A 17,103-nucleotide genomic window follows, 5' to 3' on the forward strand; every position below is an offset into this window, starting at 1 on the left:
GTGGATTAAGTACTTGCTGGGCAAGCGTGAGGACCTGAGTTCAAATCCTCTGCACTCATGTAAAAGTTGGGTGTGACAGTATCTGTAACCCCAGTGATAGAGGGTAAAGACAGACAGACCATCCAGTCTAAACAGAGAGAGAGAGAGAGAGATCCAACTTCAGAGAGACCTTCCTTAAAAAACCAAGGAGAAAAGCGGCAGAGGGAAGACACACAATGTCAACTTCAGGCCTTCGCATATGCCTGCACAGGTGAGTTCACTCGTACACATGCACGCACGCACAGGCACACACACACACACACACACACACACACGCACACGCACGCACGCACGCACGCACGCATCCCACATAAAAGAAAGGAGAGATGAAGAAGAGAGAGAGATCATGAGGCTGGAGATGTGGCTCAGTTGGTGGAGCGAGCATTTGCCTAGCATGCAGGATGCCCTGGGTTCTAGGCCCGTCATGGAATGAACCAGGCACACACCCACAATCCAACCCTCAGACACGGAGGCAGGAGGATCAGATGTTCAAGGTCATCCTCAGCTACAAGATGAGGTCCAGGCCTGGACTATGTGAGCCCTGTCTGGGGGTGGAATGGGATTAATAACCATGCCTTCATGTGGTTTTGGAACAAGAAATAAAAAGGTTCTCGTTTTCAAGGGCTGGGTCAGATGCTTGTGCGTGGTCTTAGGCTTCGCGTTAAAGAAATGGGGGTGGATCTATGCCAGCAACTGGTGCTTTCTCACTTCGTGGTGAGGAGGGCGGTCTGCTCACGGGTAGCCTCCTCTGAGAAGCCCTTTCTGACCACCCTGGCTACAGCCGCCCCCTTTGAGGACCCACTGAAGACTCTGTCTCATTTCCCTCAGTGCCTTTCTGCCCGTCTGAAACCACCTCCGCTCAGGTACCTTAGTGGCTTGTCTCCACGCGTCCCTAGGCTGGAAGTGGTGCACGGAGTCTGGGTTGTGTCACTCACCACTGTCCCCACAGCAGTGCCCAGCACAGACTGCGAGTTCAGGATACGTGGGCTCAAAGAATGAGTGAATGGAAACTGGAGAGATGGCTCAGAGGCCAAGAGCACTGGCTGCTCTTCCAGAAGACCCAGATTTGATTCCCAGGACCCACACGATGGCTCACTACTGTCTATAACTCCAGTCCCCAGGGATCCAAAGCCCTCTTCTGGCTTCCTTGGGCACCAGGCACAAACATGAACAGACACACATGCAGGCAAATACCCGTGTACATAAAAACAAATTTTTAAATATTATCGTGAATGAATGAGAAGGAGGAGGGCGTGAATAAGCTGACGTCAGACCCAGGGGTTCTGCCGACTAAGGAAAGCCTTCCTTTCTTATACACCAGCCCAGGACAGCCATCCAGTGTGACAGGGATACCCCACACAGGGTGTGTATGCCCATGTACCAGTGAGTATCAAGCTGTGATGGTGGGCACTGATTGCCAACTTAACAGGATCTAGACTCACCATGGAAACAAACCTCTGGGCACATCTGTGAGGGAGTCTCTAGACTGGGTTAACTGAGGAGGGAAGACCCACCCTGAATGTGGGGGCACCATCCCATGGGCTGAGGTCCTGGACTGAGTAAAATGGAGGAAGCCAGCTGAGTACCAGCCTCCATCTCTCTCTGCTTCCTGACTGGGGATGCTGTGTGATCAGCTGCCTCACGCTCCTGCCGCCATGACTTCCCTCCCTTCCATGATGGAATGCATCCCTCAAACTGAGAGGAGGAGGAGGAGGAAGAGGAGGAGGAGGAGGAGGAGGAGGAGGAGAACAAGAAGAAGAAGGCGGCAGAGGAGGAGAAGGAGGAGAAAACCTTTCTTTCTCTCTTGTTTATGTCATAACAATGAGAAAGGGAACTAATAAAATATATACTAGGGCTGTGGATCCACCCGGCCAGTGTTCACAGTAACACAATGCGGATACAGGGATCACCACCATATGTGTGACACTGACGCACAGGGATTGAGTGTGGCGGGCGGCAGCACCCACCCAGGGACTTGGCTCTGCTGTGCTCCTATAGCTGTACTCGTTGTACCAAACTAGCTGGAACCAGAGTCCCAATGCCACTGTCACAGAGGCCTATTGACACAGCAATGCCAGCTCTGCCCCTGGAGATGCCCACCTGAGGGCACCTGTAGCTCTGGGGCCATGAGGGGGTCATCAACTGAACTACTGGGACAGCAGCCTCCCTAAGCCCACACCCCTCCTTGGTGGCAAACAGGAAGCAGGGACCAGGCCCATGCTGCCCCTGCCTTTGGATGCGTGAGCTGCCCTCCACCCAGCCTCCAAGGCCAGCCTGAAACAACCCCACAGAGCACCCCATTGCTCTGTTTGAACATGTTTGAAAGATCCTGGTCTCCTTGGAGTCAGGCCCAGACTCTTCTGGAAGAGCCACAAGGACCTGTCCCTCCCTCTCAGCCCCATCTCCTGGTCACCAGGCTCCACAATGGTTAGCAATTTCAGCACGCAGCTCTGGATGTCCCTTTGCGTGGAACGCTGCCCCTCTACCCAACTCGGCAGCCGGTTCCTCTCCTAAAAGCCTTGCCTAGCTGTGCCTCCACCCTTCCTTCTCAACAGAGTCCCAGCCTCTGTCAGAGCTGTCACATCCCTTTAGGACTGCAAGTGTCTCCTGGTTGGGACGACTCAACTTAAGCCTGTCCACTTTGCAGTGGTGGGAAAGCAGAGACCAGCCTTCGATTCTGAGTTTTGATCTTTCCCTGGACAAGCACTAGGAGGCATCATCTCTGCACAGCCTGCTCCAGGCCACCCTGGATAAACAACTGAACTCTTGAGTTCACCACACCAGGCATTTCTGGATGTTGCCTCTTTGGATCTTGTCACATTTCCCCACACCTGTCAGTGTGTGTGTGTGTGTGCGTATGTGTGTGTCTATGTGCGGGGTGCGTGCGTGTGTGTGTGTGTGTGTGTGTGTGTGTGTGTGTGTGTGTGCATTTGTGCACTTGTGAATGTGTCCATGCATGCATAGTTTGGTTTGCTTGCATTACAAGAGAAGGTACCTGGGATGTCAGGCATGCTAGGGCAAGTGTTCCACAGCCAAGCTCAACCTCACTCATTTATATACACGGTGCACACACACTTGATTAAGAAATCATTTTGCCCAACCCGGGGCTAATGGAAATGACCTGAGCATGCTGGGCTAAATTGTGATGTGTGGGAGGTTAGAGGTTAAATGCAGTTTCCCCTTCGGATGTTTTCAACTCAAGATGAGTACATGAGGCACTACCCATTATAACTGAAGGTACAGGGTTAGCTCTGCTCTTCCACGAGCTTCTCTATTCCTGTGTGTGAGCCTGTGTGTGAGCCTGTGTGTGAGCCTGTGTGTGAGCCTGTGTGTGAGCCTGTGTGTACAAGTGCATGCGTGTGGGGACAGGAGGTTTCCTATAATGCCAATGATTCATGAGGGCCAAAACTTTCCCTCACACAACCACTCATAGTGCCAGCAATACTACCAATCACACACCAATAACCACTCACACGGTGCCAGCGATACTACCGATCACACACCAATAACCAAGGGCAATCTGAACATGACCTTTCTCTTGGAGCCTCATTTTGCATGGGTGTCTAACGTACCCCATCGACATGACTCGCTTTTGTGAAAGAAAAGATACCAAGGCAAAATGAAAGGCTGATCTGTGTGAGAAGGAACCACTTCCAAGAGTGGCCCAGCCCAAAGCCCAGTGGGGCCAGAGGGGTCGGAGTGAAACACACGTGTAGCCAGACCTTGAGAATCTGAACACTTCCTTTAACACACAAAGCTGGCTGCTTACCCTGCGGGCTCCTATCCCTGCCTGAAGGGCTCAGATTTGACTGTGTTTCCTAACGGGCCCAGAAGGAGCCCTTCACACTCGGAGCCCTGGAAACTGTCCCACAAACCTAGCCTTGCCACAGGAAAAAAGTCAGAGTATGAGAGATCCATCAGACAAAGAGGACCTCAGCACAATATACACCCAAACACCATATCCTTTCATCCTCACTTTGGGGATCCCCAAAGTGCTGGGGAAGCTGAAATGAAGAAAAGAAGCCACAAGGCATGTTACACAGCATGCCCATGCACCGAGGGAAGGGGGCCGGCTGCCCTGCTGCCTCTCAGTTAAGGCCCAGTGGTAAATAAACAGGACTCAATTTGAGATGCTGTCCCTGCCCTCAGGGAACTCACAAGGAAACAGACCCTCCTCTACCAGGCAGGAGACCCACGGAGCTCACCCCCCCCCAACAGCCAGACAGGTACACGCACAGCCCCCACCTCCATATCTCACCCCAGCCCCTCCTCCTTCCCCTGCACACCCACAGCCCATCAGGCCCTGGCAATTTATTACCATATATATTTTTAACAGCCTGACCTTCTCCTTCCAGATGGTGCCTTTCTTATGTGCAACTGGGAGCGGGGAAAGAAAATGGAGCTGTGGCTCCCCATCTGCCACTGCCATTGTCCATGTCACAAACCCAGAGCGGCGGAGACCAAACGAGGAGGCTGTGGCCGCTGAACGCCGGAAGCCCACTTGGGGTAAGTGGCATTCAGGAAAGGTACCAAAGGCACGGCCGGCCGTGATTCCAACTGACGCTAAGCAGAGGCTTATTTAAGGCCGTGTTTATCAGTGCTCACGGAGTTCAAGAGCCGAGCCGCTCGCTGTGGCACAGAGGGGGAGCTCTAGGGCTGACAGTGCCCCCAACCAAGGAACCATCTCTGGTCTGCTGGCAACACCCTAGGCACAGCCTAACCCAGCCTTCAACTCACGGTGTGACATTTGCCTGGTCTAGAAAAGAGGGGACAGAATTCCAGTCATCTGGAGTTTTGGGGGTGCCCAGAAAGAACATAAATACGGTCTAGGATATGGCAGGCCCTGGAGAAATGGTGGCCATTTCTAATCACCATATTTCCTCTAAACACTATGGCGAGTGGCTGAGCCACCTCTAACCTGCTCTGTGCTCAGCTTCCGGGGTGAGGTCTTCACCATTGTGGACGCACTGCTTTCGAGATTTCCAGAACCACCGCCGTCTTCAAGACCCTATCACATGTCCCCAGGGCAGGAGATGCCATCGTCAGTCACAGCCACAGTCAGAAGGCCAGGCATCCTTCACATCAGCCATGCGCCCCCACCAAGAGATGTTGATGTTATCCAGAGAGGCTGGCTGAAGGCCACAAGTTCCCAGCTAGGATACAGACCTTTGTCCCCCATGCCAATGGACAGGGACACCATAGCCAGAGAATCTTGGAAGTGGTTCTCAACCTGCGAGTCACAACCCCTTTGGTGGGAGGACTGAATGATCCTTTCGAAGGGGTCACTAAGACCCGTCAGAAAACATAGATACTTACAGTTCATAACAGTAGTAAAACTACAGTTATGAAGTAGCAACAGAAAATAATGTTATGGTTGGGGGTCACCACAACATGGGGAACTCATGGGTCGCAGCATTAGGAAGGCTGAAGACCACTGGCTTAGGGGGCCCAGCCCTAGGATGGTTTGCAGGGTTAATGGAGATTAGGTTTAGGATACAGTCCAGGCTTCCCAGGCATGCTCGGGAGGAGGTAAACATCAGTGCTGGGTAGTTGAGAAGATGGGACTGGAAGACTAGACCAGAGATGAGAGGCAGGGGGCTGGCAGGTGGCATGCAGATGCCTGGCCCAAGCCTTCTGACGCTTCTGTAAGTGTGGGCGTGGGTAGGGCCTGCTACACCCAGACCCTCTCTGGAGAGCTGTCCGTGGGAGCGGCTCTGGGGCCTGGGGACACGAGGGTCAGAGGAGATCTGGGGTGCAGCAGAACCCTGAGAGCCCTGGCTTTCTCTTCCTTCTCTGGGCCTTCCCTGGGCACCCATCTGCCAAGCCTTTATGAATGGAGGCTAGCAGCTATGGTGTGTGGGAAGAGACTTGACCCAGCTCTGCATTATCGTGTGAGGCTCTAACTTGCAGGTGCAGGGCTGCCCCCCACAGCCCACACACTCTCACCAGAACCCTGTCACCTGAAGCACCTGCGTGGTCCCTGATCTCTGATGCCCCCAGAGCCGGAAGCTGAACAGCTTACAGGACAGCCCAGCCTAGAAGCCTTGGAACTGTGAACCAAACAGGACCGTCTGGCTCCAGATCAAATGGTGTAAGGCCTGTCCCTGGTCACCTTCTGAACCTTCCAGGGCACCTGAGACCCTATGTACAATAAGCAAGGGCCCTTAGAGATCTAGTCCGGTCAAGGGTGGGAAAGCTGGGGCTCGGGGAAAAGGCCTTCCCCAGGACCACAGGGCAGCGCTAGACCAAAGGCTCTCCCGTCCCTCTCCCTTCTCAGTCTTCAGAGGATTACCATCCTGGCTCACCGCACGCAGAAGAAAATTAAATATGATAAAGGAGTGTCACATCTTTAACATGGTCCCGCTCCTTGCACACCTACACACACACACACACACACACACACACACACACACACACACGAAGAACAAACGCAGCAAAATGAAAAGAACAAACTATTCAAGCCCCAGGAGACCCGGGCATTCAGATATAATTTCAAATGACTCTCCTCTTAAGGCTGCCGAAGTGAGCCGTGTGGAGACAAGGTGGCCCACAGGCTGCCCAGGCAGCTGCCTCAGTCAACGCCAGGCCCAGCACACCAGTCCAGCTCCGCAGAGCGTCCAGGTTCAAACAGGAAGTCCATTTTCCTGGAAAGCCTAGCCCAGGAGCTCCGGCTTGTGTCCCAGGCACTTGGGAAGCTGACTTGGAAGGATGGTAAGTTCAAAGCCCGCCTGGGTTACAGAGTAAAATCAGCTCAAGGAGGGTCTGCCTCCCAATAGAAGTAAAAGGAGTACTGAGTGTGTTAGTCTGGGCAAAAGCCTGGCCTAGCATGTGTGGTGCCCGAGTTCCCCACTGACAGCAGAAGGGAAGGAGGAGGGAAGGAGGAGGGGAGGGAAGGAAGGGGGAAATAAAAGGGAAGGAAGGGGAATGGGGGAGCAAAGAGGCAGGAGCCCCCTAGGGAGGCAGGGGGCAGGGGCAGGGGCAGGAGGTGGGGGAGGGGGGGGGCAGGGAGCAGGGGTGGGGGGGAGGGGGGAACAGGGCGAGCAAGAGGGCAGGGAACAGGGGGGCAGGGAGTGGGGGAGCAGGGGGGGGGAGGGAGGCAGGGCTCACACTGAGTTTTAGCATCCGCCTAACACTGAAGTCATGTGTAATGGGGAAGGCAGCATGTTCCCACCTCTAGGGCCCAGCAGGGGCACCCCCAGCCCTTCCAAGGCCCAGATCTTCAAGTCAGGGATGGGGCAGCTCTCAAAGGCCTCCCTCCACCCTCTGCGGCCTCCCAGTGACAAGGCCAAGTTCCAAGCTACACCAGCCCGAGGCCTAGGACACTGACCAGAGCCACACACTGTCCCCTCCAGAGCCACACACCCCTCCCCACTCCCCCCTGCACCTGCTCCTCCAAGGCCCTCGGCACAGCAGCAGAACGGCTCCCTTGGATGGAACCCCAACTGTGATATCACAGGCTCCCCCGTTTCAGTGAAAACCTTTGGAACACAGCCAGAACGTGTGCCTCTTCCCGCACACCCTGCGAGCCTCACCCCTGCTCTACAGAGCACCATTGCCCTCGATTCAACCACCTACTTCTTTGACTCCCCCACCCCCACCCGCCGGCCCGCTCTGGCCACTGGGAACCACCTGTTGCTGCTGCCCCAGGACCTGCACACTTGTGATTCACATGCCTGGATCACTCGGCCCAGATCTTCCCACGGCGGCTTCTCCCTGACGCAGCCCTCACATTCAGGGACAGCCACACGGCCCCACTTCACCGCCCAGCACCTCACTTAATGTCCACCTGTCCATCTCAAATTCAAGTTCCTCGAGAGCAGAAAGCCTTCTGAGTTTTGTCAGGGCTCTTTATGCCTAAAATTACCAGAGATGGCTCACTCGGTAAAGCACCTGCCTCATAAGCACAAGAGCCCAAAGCCACATTAAAAAAAAAAAAAAAAAAGCTGGAAAATGGTGTGATGGCACAGGCCTTTAATCCCAGCACTTGGGAGGCAGAGACAAGTGGATCTCTGTGAGTTTGTTGTGAGTTCGAGGACAGCCAGGGTTACATAGTAAGACCCTGGTTCAAAACTAACGAACAAGCTGGGAATGGTCCCTGAGCTTGCAATTGCAGAAACTGAAGAGAAAGAGACAGAGAGATCCCTGGGTTTGCTGACCACCCAGCCGAGCTCAGTCAGTGAGCCCCAGAAGAAAAAGTGGGAGCTGGTGAGGTGGCTCAGTGATGAAGAGCACTGCCTGCTTTTCCAGAGGCCCCCAGATTCAGTTCCCAGCACCCACATGATGGCTCACAACCACCCCTACTGCCAATTCCAAGAGATTCTACATCTTCTTCTTCGACCTCTGCAAGCACAAAGCATACAAGTGATGCACAGACCTCTGTATAAACACTCACACAGTTTCATTTTTAAAGTAGATGGTGCCTGGGGAACAACATCTTAGGCTGTCCTCTGGCCTCTACACAAATACACACACACACACACACACACACACACACTACTGTAATGATGCCAGGTGGTGGTGGTGCATGCCTTTAATCCCAGTACTAGGGAGGCAGAGGCAGGCGGATCTCTGAGTTCAAGGCCAGCCTGGTCTACAAAGTGAGTTCTAGGACAGCCAGACAACAGCCAGGGCTACACAGAGAAACCCTGTCTCGGGGGGAAAAAACTATAATGAGGCAAATGAATAAGGTGGTTTTTTTTTGTTTTTTTGTTTTGTTTTGTTTTTTTTAATGAATGAAAGCCAGGTGACAAGGGCCCTGACTCCTGATTCAGAAATGTTTTCTAAACCTATTGGAAGGGCTAGAGAATGGCTCAGTGGTTAAGAGCACCAGCTGCTCTTCCAGAGGACCTGGGTTTGATTCCCAGCACCAACATGGTGGGTCACAACCATCTGTAACTCCAGTTCCAGGGGATCCAGTAACTTTTTCTGGCCTCTGAGGACCCTGCATGCATGCATGTGGCACACAGTCATACATGCAGGCAAAACACCCACATATAAAACAAAGATCAAAAAGTAACATCTATAAAAACATCATATACACAGTAAAGGTAAAGAAATGGTCCCAGTACCAGCTGGACTTCTATGATACAGCACTTCTGACCATCTAAGACGCCAAGTCACAAAACAAACAGATGAAGTCATTATAACCCAGTGTGTGTGAATGTGGTGAGCATGGGGCAGAGGGACAGACAGGGTGGTGGCCTAGGTTCCAGGGGCACAATGCCCAGTGTCTGAATCCAACATCTACCCCTTCCTGCTACACAATTTCACAAAAGTCACTGCACCGCCCTGGGCCTGAGTCCTCAATGAAAAAGGTCTCCACAGACCTACCACAGGGAGCTTGTGAACAAGGGCATATGTGGGATTTTGCAAGTGTGTGCTACATCAGAAGCATTCCATAAAGACCCATTTACTTAACTCTGTTAGTACTGATAGGTGCATAGGAGGAAGCAGCCAGAGGAGGGTTTGGGTTTATTTTGGAGTTTATTGAGCCCAGGGTCTCATGTAACCCAAACTGGTCTCAGCCTTGCTCTGCAGCTAAGACTGGCCTTGAACCCCAAATCCTCCTGCCTCAGCCTCCCAAGTGCTAGGATTATTGCACATGCCACCATGTTGGGCAGTAAGGAGGCCGGTGGCTAAGATCAGCTGACTCCAACCTGGTATTTACTTGTTTATTTTCTTGTACTTCCGTGGCAGTTAGGTACCACCAGTGTGTACTTTCCATAGTAGCTGGTTAGCAGACAGGCAGCCATCACCTCCGTGCACCAGGAAGACTCGGCACTCAATCCCTAAGCATCCCCTCCCTGGTAGCTGCTGATTCGCTGTGTCAAGTCCCAATAACTCAGAGAGGAGTAGAGAGAAAGTGACTAGTCTAAGGTTCAGAAACTGGGCTCCAGGCATTTCTGCATGGCTTCACCCCCCTCCCACTGGGAAATGCCCCTGCCTCATCTTGTGCTCACACTCTCCATCTCTCTCCCTACACCTGCCCTGGGCTGTACTCACTGAGTCCAATCTTCGCCAGGTGTAACCTGTTGACCCAGGAAATCTTGCTCAGGGGGTTCGGTGTGATGAAAACCACCATGAAGCTGATGGGACGGCCAGACCTGTGGAGGGTGAAATGAGGCAGGACCCCCATGAGTGGCTGGTACAGAGGCTCAGCTCCCCAGAAGGACCTGGAAGGCCTTGGCTCTTTTCCAACCCGTGTTCCTGGAGACGGAGGGAGGCCTGTGGCCTGGCAAAGCTCCACCCCCTTGGGGAGACCTCCTTCCACCCTCTGTGATGGTCAGGGGGCACCTGGCTAGAGGAGCTAAGCCATTCTTGGCAGCCCAGTCCCAGACCTCCAACAGCCCTGGCTTTATGCCCAGCTAAGGTCCTGGCATCACCACCTGCCAGAATTCCGTGGGCCTCATCATGGAGGAAAGGACCTCACACTGTCTGTCCCCAGCACCTGACACGGGACAGTCACTCAGGAGGTGGCTGCAGAGTGGACGCATACACAGTATGGAAAAGAGGAAGGGGGAGGGAAGATGGGAGGGAGGGGGAGAGAGGGAGGGAGGGAAGGAAGAAAGATGGGAGGATGAATGGAAGGGAAGGGGGTAAGGAGAAGAGAGAAACAGAGAAGGTTGGAGGTGGCCTTTAGGACTAGGGCCCCTTTAGAGTCCTGTGAGTAACCCAGGCCCCCCTGGGAGGTGGGCAGGGCTGTGTCTCTCACTCTCTAGGTGCTGGGCAGAGAGAGGAGTCAGGAGCAGGGTTAGAGCTCAAGCTGCAGACTCCCACACTCAGACACGAGGACACTGCTCTCTCTTCCCACACCCCTGCAACTGACGCCAGGCTCCATCTTCCCCGACCCAGAGGCCCACCCCTGAGCAGTGAGCACTCTCCTGCCCAGGACTCCCACTGCACGGACCCCACCTCCTTTCACAAGCAAAGCCCAGGGGTTCCGAGGCTGTCCCTGTCCCTCTGGCCTCACTTCCTTGTTCGTAAAGTAGGGATACTGAGGCACACCCTGCAGAGCTGGAAGAGGGCCAACTGGACTCCTTTCCCTGTCAGTCACTGCCTCAGGACTGCTTCTACACTGGGGCGTCCCACAGCTCCTGTGGTGAATCTTGTGAGCAGAGGACCTTGAACTGGGGAGGCTGGGTCTATGAAGAGGATCTGGGAGGCCCAGGCTGAGGTGAGGGAAGAAGGTAAGACACAGTGGGTTCACTGGAGACTGAGTGTCTGAGTCAGTCAACAGAGAGCCAAGCTGACCCGGGGTGTCAGCAAGACTTCCATGCATTCCTGCGTTCTTTGCTGAGCACCTACTATGTGCCAGGTGCTAGCCGGGGCCTGGTCCACAGCAGGGGCCTGGTCCACAGCAGGGTGGACTCTCTCATCACAGCACCCACTCCCTCCCAGACGCCCACCCACTCACTTGTCAGGCTTCCCGGGCAGCAGCAGCCTCAGGCGGCACTTGTTGGCAGAGTGGATCTCCTCCTCCTTCACTCGCATCAGTCGCTGCAGGGCCAGGCACCAGTCTTGGGCCACAGTCGTGTTCAGATTCTAGTGTTGGGGAGGAAAGGGGTCACCGCCGTCTCCTGGCTCCCCCCAAACCACACAAGTCCTACCACAGTGACAGCGCCCGGGGCGATGGGGTAATTTAGCCACACGGGAGGCAATCCCACCTATACTAGGGACTTCCCAGCCCTGGATGAGAGCCCACCCGGCTGATGCTTCCTCCAAGAGGGCCACCCTCCTAACCGGATGCCCTGCAGCCTGGGGCAGAGGCTAGGGAGGATCCGTAAGACCTCCAACTATTGCACAAAGCCAGATGTGTGCAAAGGCTTCTGAGAGGGTCAGGGGATCCCAGCCTTTACCATTGCTCCCTGCCCAGAGCCAGGGCACACAGGAGCACCATGCGGGGACGCCCCCTCACCACCCCCGGAGCCCCACCCACCTGGTAAGTGCCATGCAGGGTGCTGACAAGCAGGGTGATCTGCTCCACCACTGCCAAGTCCTTCTGCAGGTCCTGTAGCTCCTGGAAGAGGCGCGGCGGGCCCAGGTACACCTTGTCTGGTAGAGAAGACACCGGACTCAGCCTTGGGGCTGGGGGAGGTAAGCATCTGCCGACAGGGAAAAGTAAGCCATGTCCATAGAGAAGAGGCATTGGCAACGCTGGAGGAGACACGACCAGGGAGGGAGGTCCCAGCAGAAGGAAGGTGTCACACCTGGGATGGTGACACAGTCGTACTGAGGCTCACAAGGACCATAAGACTAAACCAGCCGTGCTTGGAGAACTGAGGAGCCTACCGCAGGCCAGAATGTGACGGGTATGGCCAAGCCAGAGAAGAGCGTGTGCAAAGGTGCTGAGATTTATAGCAGCCCGCCAACAGCAAACTGTTCAATGACACATGGGGGACCTGCTATGCAGAGCAGGCAGGGTCCCTGCTCTTGTGGGACTTAGGACCCCGGGAGATGGGCAGAGAGCAGGGGAAGGGGAGGGGATTAGCCAGACGGGAGAAAATGCCTGGAGAAAGGCACCAGTGTGATGAGCCAATGGTGGGGACTGCATAGGCCTGGAGCTCCAGTGGTGATACAAATACAGAAGATGGGTGGGTAGCAAGGGACACCGTGAGAGTGATGGGCAAGACAGTGCAGAGAAGTCCTTGGGTGTCACCTTGGGAACAGGATGGCACACGCTAGGCCATGGTTTCTCAGGCTACGTAAGGTTGCTGAGGCCTCTTTCTGGGTCATTCCACGCCCCCTGGATAGTGTGACTTTAATGTCACATACTGCTGCATGGGGTCAGGGCTTTTGAGGGTTCAGGGGCTGAGTGAGACTGCATAAAGGTCCATGGGGAACCAGCAAAGAGCAGGGGCACACGGTATGGTAATGACGCGCTGACAGAAAGAAAATGCCCAAGGATGGACACTGGTGGGAAGACGGGGCTCCACATAAGTCACCCTGCAAGATGGGGGCGGGAGAACCCACTCACGGGAAAGCATGCCGCATCTATCCTGTGAGCAGTCTGGGTTCAACAAAACAAAATGTCACCTGTCACAACAAATTACTACTGCGGACGGGAATTTTATTGATTGTTCTATAGTGTTGTTTTTATCCAGTTTGTGTTTTGTTTGGGTTTCACTGTTGTTCAAGGGCTAAAAGCACATGTGCTAAATGCAAGGTGCTTTCTGTGCGTCCATATTTGCATAATAACATAATAAACAATTATCTAAGGTCAACCAAGAATCTACAGAGCCTCTCTCCTCTCAAGGGGGTCAGGCTTGGGGAACATGGCTTCAGGGGGACAGAGTCGGGGACACAGGGTTACCAGAGCCACAGCCTGGGGGTGGGCAAGAAGAAGAGAGTCGAATGGGGGTGAAGGACCCAAGCGGGGCCGCCCCACTCTCCCGCCTCACCCACAGTGGTACTGCCTCAGAGGGCCAGAACGGCTGTCGCAATCAAGCCTCAAAATTTCCGGAGTTTCGGGAGCCAGTGAGGCAAGCACCCAGGCAGGGCTGTGGGCAGAGTTGTGGTGGGGAGGGGAAGCGAAACTCCAGTGCCTTTTGTTCATGGAAGATACTGTGCGCAGTACTCCATCCCCTGCCAGGCCTGCAGCTTAGTATCAGGCCCTGGCTGACACCAAGGTTCCATGCAGCCGATGGTCAGTCACGCTGGTGAGTACTGCCAACTTGACAGACATCTAGAATCGCCTAGGAGACACACCTCCGAGCTTTGTGAGGAGTTCCCAGATTATGTTTACTGCAGTGGGAAGACCCCCTCTGAATGAATGTGGGCAGCGCCGTCCCATGGGCTGGGGCCCTGGACTGAATAAAAAGGAGAAAGCGAACCGAGCACCAACATTCACCACTCCCTGCTTCCAGACTAGGGATGCAATGTGACTGGTTCCTTCCCACACCCACCATCACACCCTCCCCACCGTGAGGAATGCAGCAATCTCAGCAAACTCAGCCTGAGGCCTGGAGAGCCCAGGACGAGGCTCTGGCCCAAACTCAGGCCATCAGAGAGACGGGCATGGGGAAGAGAAGGAAGGGAGTCCTTGACACAGACAGCAAGAAAGGCTCAGAGTGGGGAAGACCCTGCAGCCCAAAGGAGTGCACTCCCTAGGGAGGACCCCAGAGAGGCCGAGGAGCCCCATCAGAGGCCAGGAGGGAGGGAGGAGGCAGACAGATGTCCCCGAGAGCATCAGAACACTGAGGAGATGGTGGCATACATACTACACTACATACATACACTAACTACATCTGAACTAAGCTCTGGGGAAGGTGCAGGGGGTTAAGGGGACAAAGGACAAAAGCAGCCAGAGGCCACTGCAGTGGTCCAGATGCACAGTGGTGGTGGCCAGTGAGCTGGCAGAGAGCAGACAGGGAGACGCTACCAGGCAGGAGGCTCTGGCTTCTAAGTTGCCCCCTGTCTTCCAAGAGAGTCTGAGAGCTTGGGTCAGAATGGAGAGACATGGGCCCAGGAAGGGTCAGACAGACAGACTGAGTTCTCTAGCACCGCTGGAGAACAAGGGGTAAGATGAGTACCCCTAGTTCCTTAATGTACCAGGAGGCACACTAGGTACAAACAGAAGGCACCTGTCCAAGGTCTCACCGGAGACAGTTCCAAGTCAGTTCATTCACACTTGGCCTCTCTCTGTCGCTGTGTGAGCTGTGCGTGAGGGAGTCGAGCACTGGGTGGGGAATGAGACCACAGGGACGCGCACGTGCCACTGAAGCCACAGATCTGCACTGAGATGCAACAGCGAGACTCTCTAGGCCCCGCACCCAGCAGCTGTGGTCCCTGGCCCAGGTTAGACACTTAGCAGGTGAGGCAGCAGCCGGGCAGTACTCACTCTGGGCCTGCCCTGCAGCCGTGGCCTTCTTGGCACCAGCATGCTGGATGAGCAGATTGTCCTTGTCGTAGGCACCGCCGTCCTGACCCACTTCCACGACCTGCACCTGGGGCAGCGCTGTGTTCCACTTCACCACGTACTTGGGCCCCAGAGGCACCAGGCTGCTGATCTCTAGCTGGCCCCTGCAGGACAGAAGAAGAGCGCTGAAGAGTCTGCTGCAGCCCGGCCCAGAGGCAGCGCAACTCCAGCTCCCAGCAACCTCCGCTTAGCCAGGCTCCGGACAGCCCAAGCATGAGACCTCAGGCCCAAACCAAGCCAGACCACGCAGTGCAAGGAACCCACACCAAGCCACTGCACCAGGAAGCCCAGGCCCAGCACCAGAGTCACATGCCTGAGTGCCCAAGCCACAAGCTACCTACCTGTGATTGGAGGGCCTGGAGAAAAGACAAGAAGGATAGGTGTTATTGGACGGCACATTCTCGTGGGACTGGGAACTCTGGAGGCCGGCCACTGGCCTAGGCAGCATGGAGGCATGGCCACCTGGGCCAGTGTGAACAGAGGGGAACCACACAGAAAGCCTTCCTGGGGCTCAAGCAGCCATCCTCTCTGATTCTAAGAGTCACCTCCCCAGTGGCTTCAGGATCCCAAAACGGGAGATGGATATACTCAGCAAAGTGAAGTAACTCAGCCCAATTTGCAAACCGGTGCCCCTAAACTTGAGCGCTAGCACCCCACTCCTCACACATGCTCAACCCTGAACAACATAAGGCTGAGAAGGGCAGTGGTCTTGTCCCTGCCCTGCTGGATGTCTAGACATAGTGGGACTTAAGATTCATAGCACCCAGGATTGGCGAGATGGCTCAGTGGATAAAGGTACTTGCTCTGAGTTTGATCCCCAAGATCCAAATAGTGGGAGGAGTAAAAATGGACTCCCAAAGTTGCACTCAGACCTACACATGCTCTCTCTCACAGACACACACACAGACACAGATACACACACACACACACACACACACAATGTTAAAGAAAAAGGTTTTAGAAAGATTCAAAGCACTTGGAGATGAATGAATGAATGAATGTTGGAGTGAATGGGTGAGTGAGCGCCCACATCAGCTCTGACAGAGGCTTCCTTGCCAAGTCTCCCTCCAGGCTGGAAGCAGGGAAGCAGCAGAGCAGGCTCCATCTACAGCTGATGGGTGAGCAGATGAAGGACAGGACGACAGTGGGTAGATGAGCCTGCAGCCCTGACTTCTCCCCTGGGGACCCCAGATCTGCAGCCACAAGGTTTCCCAAATCACTCAGTGGCCATGAACAGAAATGCACAAGCCAATGCTGGGTGCAGAGTGTAAATAAGACTCTGGGCACACACACACACAGAGATGAGAGATACACACATATGCACACACACACACACACACACACACACACACACACACACACACACACACGACACTGTGAGTACCCAAGCTGAGAGGTGGGAGATCTGGCCTGGGTTGACAGTCATTGGCCACTTCCAGGCCTGACTCTAACAGCTGCACCAGGCTGTGTCCCAGGCTCTTAAAGCCTCAGGATTCTCCCAGGATCCTGCTGCAAAGTTCACAGCATGAATTGTAGGAGTGCACAGAGAATAGTCTCCATCCCCTAGACCTACAAGGCCACACAAGGGACACCTGCTAGTCGCCCTGCTGGGTGAGGTCAGGAGAATTGCGGAGCACAGGACCCAGATTCTAGCTCTCATGGCCTGGGGCAACGTGGCCCCATATATTACATCACCCAAACAGTCAAGTGAAGCCAAAGGTCTTGACGTTTGTGTGGACTCCTGTGCCAACCAAATGTGAGGTCCCGGCCACTTAACACAGCCACAGACCACCTTCCTCCCACCAGCCTCAGTTTCTGCTATCTCAGGCTAAGCCCACAGCCCAGTTCTGCGTTCCAGCCTCCCATGGGCTGGAAACCATGTTCCTACAGACAGAAACTGCTGGGGGGAAGGGGTTGGGGCCAGGGGTACAAGCAGCTCTGAGATATGGGAACCCCATGTGAGCTAAAGCAACAGGAGTTTGGCTTAGACACAAGGAAAACCCTCTTCAATTTCAAGGTTGCAGGCTCAGCTACTAAGATCAGAGTCTGTAGCACACAGACCTACTAAGATCAGAGTCTTGTAGCACGTGGCCCTAGGCTGTGAATGATGATGAGTCTGGGGTCAGAGGATGCCCCTGACTAGTCCAAAT

The 17,103-nt window shown here is 54.5% G+C and overlaps 1 protein-coding gene across 8 annotated transcripts in view; it reads right to left on the minus strand.

Annotated features, from left to right (window-relative positions):
- Positions 1 to 17,103, minus strand: part of Arhgef10l (Rho guanine nucleotide exchange factor 10 like) — a 153,054-nt gene that overhangs the window by 39,859 nt on the left and 96,092 nt on the right. For 5 of the 8 annotated variants that reach the window (XM_037203141.1, XM_028880724.2, XM_028880723.2 and 2 more), the window contains 5 exons: positions 15,295 to 15,309; positions 14,876 to 15,057; positions 11,975 to 12,090; positions 11,453 to 11,580; positions 10,042 to 10,142 (listed from right to left, as the gene is read on the minus strand). In XM_037203141.1, coding sequence (XP_037059036.1) covers positions 10,042 to 10,142; positions 11,453 to 11,580; positions 11,975 to 12,090; positions 14,876 to 15,057; positions 15,295 to 15,309 — 542 coding nt within the window. The remainder of the gene's footprint in view (positions 1 to 10,041; positions 10,143 to 11,452; positions 11,581 to 11,974; positions 12,091 to 14,875; positions 15,058 to 15,294; positions 15,310 to 17,103) is intronic. The other 3 variants (XM_037203142.1, XM_037203144.1, XM_028880729.2) reach the window with 1 other exon arrangement.

Source organism: Peromyscus leucopus, chromosome 2, assembly GCF_004664715.2.
Source record: "Peromyscus leucopus breed LL Stock chromosome 2, UCI_PerLeu_2.1, whole genome shotgun sequence".
NCBI lineage: Eukaryota > Metazoa > Chordata > Mammalia > Rodentia > Cricetidae > Peromyscus > Peromyscus leucopus.